This window comes from Sinocyclocheilus anshuiensis, unplaced genomic scaffold (assembly GCF_001515605.1).
Source record: "Sinocyclocheilus anshuiensis isolate Anshui unplaced genomic scaffold, SAMN03320099.WGS_v1.1 scaffold205, whole genome shotgun sequence".
In the NCBI taxonomy this organism is placed as follows: Eukaryota; Metazoa; Chordata; class Actinopteri; order Cypriniformes; family Cyprinidae; genus Sinocyclocheilus; species Sinocyclocheilus anshuiensis.
The window spans coordinates 2,553,779-2,560,968 of NW_015536497.1; the positions used below are offsets into that span (position 1 = coordinate 2,553,779).

Below are 7,190 nucleotides of genomic sequence, written 5' to 3' on the forward strand. Positions count from 1 at the left end.
TTTTAAGCAAAGTGGATTTTGAATGCAGCTTCCAAAAGACCAAAAATGGCTGAATAATATTTTTTTTATATTTGATACGATTGAGAACGTTCAGTGCGGCACAGAATCAGCTGCCAAATTCAAATCTGCGTTCGTGCTTTGGCTTGCGTTGAGCCAGACGCGTTTTTACAGTGCTGAGCATTATAACCAATCACACAGGATTCTGTTGAGCTTATGAATGCAATGGCCAATCAGAGGCATTCAGATGAGTCATCGCTGAAAAGCCTGTGTTTTGTTCAGTGCGCGCGCTCGCTGACTGAATGCTGTTCTCTGGCGAATTCTCTCATCATAAACAAAGTGCAGATGTGTGTACGATGTAAGTAAGATATTCATTTCACAGTATAAACAGCTTCAGTGATTATAATGGGAGTTGTTGAGAGTGCTTGAACTCTGTCTAGACTGAAGTTAATATTCTTTGATAATGCAAATATTATTTGCTCTCTTTATGTACAATGAAAGTGTTATAATTAGTAACTTACAATGTTTTTATTAAATTTACGTTAAACAGTCATATTAAAAATATTCTATGACATGACACCCATATGTAGTACAAGTTAAAAGACGGGTTTTATGCATAGGCTAGTTAAAGGGGTCATATGATGCTTTTTTTAAAGATCATTATTTCCTTTAATAGATTACACTAATATTAGGCTACTTTTCCCATAGTCCATTATAGATAAACTAACATGATCGATAAAGGTGCAAAAGGAATTTACTTATATTTGAGAATAGTGATATTTTATGATATAGTTAACAAGTTTGGGAAAATTTTGAATAAAAAAAAAAGAACACAATTTCAACCGAGGGGGGCCTTTAATCGGTCCGTGCCCAGGGCACCACGGTGTCATAATCCATCCCTGGCTAAAAGCAACCGCAGTCACCCTGGAGTAATTTAGGGTTAAGTGCTTTGCTTGAAGCTTTAACCACTCAGCTGTCAGTCCACATCTTTCACCATTAGTCTACCACTAGTTAAAGTCACCATATGACTTTGTCAGTTTGTAAGATATAAACATTTGAACAAAGTTTAGCAGTGCTTCTTTCTGAACTTTCACACTGCATTAAACACATGGCTACGGTTATTACTAAATAGCTGAAAATAATCTTATACTGAACACATGCTGTCTACCTTAAGCCAAAACAAATAGATGCACAGTGCTTCTTTTTCGTTTGAAGTCAATATTTGCAGCATTCGCAAAAGTTTTTATTTCTGAGTGAAAAAAAACATCCAGCACAATTAAAAGGGCAAGATTTTATCCACTGGGAATTAACTGGATGGTGTAGTGGGTGTTTTATAGAATAGAATAGAGTCAGAACCTAAAAATATTGACAATATCATATATTGCCAGCACACACTTTTGAGGAGGCTTTCTGACCAAACATGAAGACAGAAGGTCAAGTCCACTATCGAGAGCATCTCAACACGTCCCCCACTGGTAACGCTTGTTGTTGTTTTTTTAAATCTAACATTATTTGATATTATTGCCATAACTTTTACTACATAAACAAGGACAATCCCATACAAGTATCTAAAGTATCTATTTGGAAATTGGTTAAAAAAAATCACACACTACCGTTCAAAAGTTTGGGCTAAGTAAGATTTGTTTTTTTAATGAATGCTTTTATTCAGCAAGGAGGAACTAAACTGAATAAAAGTGACAGTAATGACATTTATAAAGATTTCCATTTCAAACAAACACTGTTCTTTTAAACATATATATATATTTTTTTTTTTTTTGTTTGTTTTATAAATTATATTTTAAAAATATATTCAAATAGAAAAGTTTTCAATTGTAATTAATGTGACAATATTACAGGTTTTACTGTACTTCTAAATAAAATAATGCAGCTTTGGTGAGCATAAGAGACTTCTGCCAAACTTTGAAAGAGACTTTTAAAACAATGTTACCATCTCCAAACATTTTAACAGTAGTGTAAATTAATAAAAAATAACCAACAACCTGCGAGGCCTACATGACACCAGCTGAAATGGAAAGTAGTTATTTTGTTTTTATGAAAGATTATGAAGACCATTTTCTTTGAAATACACTGGCAAATTGTACACAATAAGATCAAGATAATGCATTAAGAAAGTAAACAGCATCAACTTGGGGTGCAACAGCACACAAAGACAACAGGTCAGTATGTACTTGTTTTTGAAGTCACAGCTTGTTAGTTTTTTTTATTGGATACACAAGGGGGAAAACTAAAAACTTTTTTTTTCTTTTTATCAAACAGTTGATGGTCGATTTGTCTCTGTCGACACACAAAAACAAATCTACAACACACTCTTTGTACTGCAGTTTATGGTGTTGTTGCAAATAGGGGTAGAGAATTTAAAGTGTTTCCACTTTTGGATGCAAAATTATCTCTTAGTCAGAATTGTTGCACTCTGTCTATTTGACACACATGCATTTGTTGACACTCCTTCAGCGAAGTCTGTCAAGTTAAAAGGATACTCGCTTTACTGTGAGCTGTAATGAAAAATGGAAATACTGGCATGACTTTCTAACATTTTATCAGAATGTAACAACTGTAAGATGTCATGCGTAAGTTATGCGCTGAGGAAAATAGTCTCAAATGCATTAAACATAACATGCATCTGACAGGTGAGCAAGATTGTAGGATCATAAGTTATTTTAAAGCACATCTCATGCTTAGGACAACTTGGACCGTGCACTTTTCCCGCAGCCACTCACTCGGGTGTCCTCCATTATTTTTCAGATGCATTCGCAACATCAAAGTATACTGATATAAACGGTATTTATTTCTGAAGGAAGACTATCTTTAGAAAATGTTCGATGTCCTTTTCATTTCATCTTGCATGTTACATGCCTGATAAAGCAGCGTTTGTGAGCTCAGCGTTGCTTTGTGTACAGCCGTTTACTGGGGAACCCTCTGTTTCTCCTGCTTTAAAGCACCTCCTGCTGGCAGAGAATTTGCTTTTTCAGTAAGTCCGTCTGATTTACGCAGCAAACATATTTTCATATTTTGCTTTTCCTATATCCACGGGCGCTGCGGATAATCCGCAGGTCGGGTAATAAAAATGCATTCTGATTATTTGCGGGTGGGTCGCGCGCGGGTGGATAAAATAAATCAAATGATGCAAATATTGACTACACTTTTTTTTTTTTATATCTTTTTTTCATGAGGCAGACGATTTCGTGTGTGTGTTCGTTCGCCTGATCGGGTAAGTTGCAGTGACAGAAACGGTGACATTCCAGATAAAGTTTGAAAGGAGTAAAGCCTGTGTTAATGCTATTGCGTAGGCTAATATGGCGAAAGAAGATATTTTGTTTTGTAAATACATTTTCATTTAAAAGCAGCCCACAATTAGCGTGTTATGTTACCGTTATCCCTTACGGCTCCGACGAGGTTTTGTTCAGTCCTCCACGCTGTGACAACTCACAAAAGACTATTTTTTAGCCAAGCAGCATGGAGAGCCGCTTCTGAAACATGCTGCGGCTGGTTGATATAAACACAAGCATAGAGCGGCCGCAATCCCGTGGAGCCGTAACGCGCCGCAGACACGTTCAGTGAGGCGCAGATCAGCTCTAACGTCACTGAATCTGCTGTTAAAAATGAACCATCCATTCATCATATCATAATGCAAAACATACATGATAAATAGCGAATTTTTCATTGTTTCTAGAAACGTCATAGCATTTCCACACCAACGATTTATGTCCCCACGCATCATGTACGTCGTCAAGCGTTGACGTCATCAAATTGCGATCGGTTCGTGAGATCGGGCCAAGTGTAGTGAGTACCGATCGAGCCATAAAATGTGATTATCGGCCGATACCGATCTCCGGCCGATCGATCGGAGCATCCCTATGCAGGATACAAATGCACACTTCACACGATCTCACAGCTGGATTCGACTAAGTTTGCAAGGTTTGTGAAATTAAATGTTCATTAGTCATTCAAAGATTTGTTTAAATGACATAAATGCGTATTTGCTGAATGCTGACGGCAAACGAGAAAGTATTATAATGTTTGCCTTTCTATTACTAATAATATAATACTTTGTATACATTTTAATTCCTTTGTTTAACCGTTCTATCTGATTATTAGACAGACTTCTATCCGTATTAGACAGAGCTGTTAACGACGACAGCGAACAAGAGGGAGAATGTGAGCACTGTGTGCTCAGGCGCTGCCGTTCTCAGCGCCACCAAAATAAAAGTCAGTCACGCCGTCAAAATAAAAGTCCCGCCTCGAATGCATCGGACAAACAGAAAAACTTATCGGCCAATGCCTATATTTGAAAAAAAAAAAAGCCAAATATCGGTCGATATATCGGCCTTGGCGGTATATCGGCCGACCACTAATCTTAAGATCTTAAATGTCATAGATATCAGACAAAGCAGAAATGTCATTTAGAGGCAAAAATTGTGCACTATAATCAATGGTCTACTGCAATGTTGTCACACTTGTGTTCTTTGAGCATTAGTCATACGCGAATTGGAGAGTCAAGAACATTTGTTAAGCTACGGATTATGGAAGTATACTAGGCAGAAGAACCCATGGTTTGGTTATGCAGAAAAAAGGATTAAAAAGGACTAACATATTGTAAAGATCAACCAAATTATGTGCCCTTTTACATATGCTAAGCTAATGCGTTTTGAATATTATTGATTAAAGTATACGTATTTCATCAGAAAGAAGATAATAGCCTATTAAGGACAAAAGAGCTTGCTTAGTTGACATTGTTTGTTTAAATGGATTAGTGTCAGACAATTAATTGTTCACATATGGCACATGAGCTCAACAATTAAATGCAAATGTCTCAGTCAGCTCTGATAATGAGAATTCTAGCTATGTGGCATGAGGTCACTGCATAAATATTGGTTGTTGTTGTGTACATGTGTCATATATTTGTGTACATTAAAGCAGCAGGTATAAGTCAGTGTTACAGTTCACTGATGAAGTCGAGTGTACAGTCATGCCATATCACTTCAACTACTTCATTCAAGAGCTGCTAAATACACAACTGCAGTCAAATCATGCCGATTTCCTGGCTGACAACTTAAGCTCAACAATACCAGGATTCTTCAGGAAAACAAACGTCATTCAATACTGCCTAGCCGAGATATTAGAGATGCAGACAGTTATGAACACCTACACGCCAGTCCTTCCAACTTCCTGGAAAGCCCTTTTCATCGTTTTTGGCCTGGGATAACTAGATGAGTGAAATTCTGATTAAAGTTATGAAAAAAGTATCTTCTATCAGTTACAGTTATACAGACTCCACTATTTACCTTATAAACACAATGATCAACTTCCGAACACTATTTATGAACTTTTATTGTAAATATATTGTACATAATTGTAAAATATACAGTAATATTATATAAACATATATAGTGTGTATATATATATATATATATATATATATGTGTGTGTATGTGTGTGCATATTCATGTTAAATAGTAATACATATATAAAACAAATAAATGATACTGCATAACAATTGTAATATTGTAATATATAGAATATTGTAAAAGCATGATTTAATCTAATATGTGTGCATGTTAAATAGTAATATTTTAAGTATAAAATACTTTAAGTAATCTGATTATAATATAATTGACTTGTTTAAATATAATTTAAACAAATATATAAATGTACTAAAAACATTAAATATTATATTACATATAAAGTATATTACATACATTTAAAAAAATGTTTAGAATATTAATTATTTTGAGTTTTAAATATTACAGACATGAGAGCTAATGGGCTACATTAGACCCAAAATACGCCTCAAACCTCCACCGGAGCGCAATGGTGCCGTATTAACGGCGAAACTGAGGTAAAAATCACACATTTTAGACGCTGACAGTGGCAATATGTGCGTCAAAGCGCGCTGAGCGTCGGTGTCTTGTGTCTGAATGGTTATATTTGCTGCTGGCACTCACCAGGAGTAGCTCTGCTCCGCCATGTCAGTCAGGCAAGCAGCGGCTGAGGACTCGGGTTCGGCTCTAACGACGAGATTATCACCTCCACACGCTCACGGTTTCGCCTTATTCACTGAGCCCCTCCGATAACAACATGGCGATGTGTTTTCCTTCGGCAGCTCGCAGCAGAAATGACAATGATTGTGGCTGTCCTGCTAGCCGCGGCTAAGAAACAAAAGCAGTCCCGGGAAAAACCCGAAACGTTTCGCTGACTTCAACTGGCTGGCTGTCCTCACAACAGGCCCCGCTTTCAAAAGCCCTCAGATGAGCTGCAAACCCATCTTGCATCTTGGGTCAGAGAGAGCTGTGTGCTTGGGTTTGCCCCGCTAGCTGTAATGGAAGCGCACGTATAGCTTATAGCTTTATTGCGAGCGCGCGACTGTCGCCCCTGCCAGAGGAGTGCGCGTTGACGCCTTTGCCCACACAGATGAGACTAAAGGACAGGCTCTGCCACTCGGTGACATGCAGTATTGCAGCTTCGGCATGCTTCTCAAAATTGGCTTGGCTGAAATAATAACAGTAGGCCCACGTTTAAAAAACAAAAACAAGCGTGAAAAAGGCCAGGAAGCTGCAAATGATGTTAGCTTTGTGATGGAGTCTGTGATAAATGAAATGTAACCTTTACGAAAATTAACCGTGGTTTTATTGTAGTAAAAGTGTAGTAACCATGTTGATTACCATTTGTATAACCACAGTTTTACTACACCTACCATGGTTAAACTATGGTTAGTGTAGTTAAACTATGGTTAATTTGTGGTTACTGTTGTTTAACTATAGTAAGCATGTTTACATTTGTAGTAAAACCATGGTTAATTTTCATTAGGGAATCAGAGAATATTTAATTTACTCATTTCTTAAACAATGTAAATATTGACACTCAATATAAAGATTAAACATAGTGTTATAAGTGTGATCCTAGACCATCATCTAGACCTAATGTTTTTTGTTGCTATTTCTTCCTGGGGAAACCGGGGCTAGTTGTCACAATTTTTATGTCAGTGAACATTTCTCAAAGTAGGTTTATTTTTGAAAGTCAGTTTATGTATAGACAGTCTTGACTACAACATTATTGCATATTTACACTATTATTGGATATTATATAAAAGATACAGTTCACTCAACACGTTTACATCAATAGTGGGGCATGTTGTCACAATGGAAACCACCATTGAACAGCCTACACACACACAC

At 36.8% G+C, this 7,190-nt stretch overlaps 1 protein-coding gene across 1 annotated transcript in view; it reads right to left on the reverse strand.

Annotated features, from left to right (window-relative positions):
* LOC107687937 (signal peptide peptidase-like 3) overlaps positions 1 to 6,274 on the reverse strand; it is a 33,896-nt gene extending 27,622 nt beyond the window's left edge. Inside the window, exon 1 of the mRNA XM_016485429.1 lies at positions 5,961 to 6,274. Coding sequence (XP_016340915.1) covers positions 5,961 to 5,983 — 23 coding nt within the window. The 5' untranslated portion in view covers positions 5,984 to 6,274. The remainder of the gene's footprint in view (positions 1 to 5,960) is intronic.
* Positions 6,275 to 7,190: the final 916 nt, after the last annotated feature.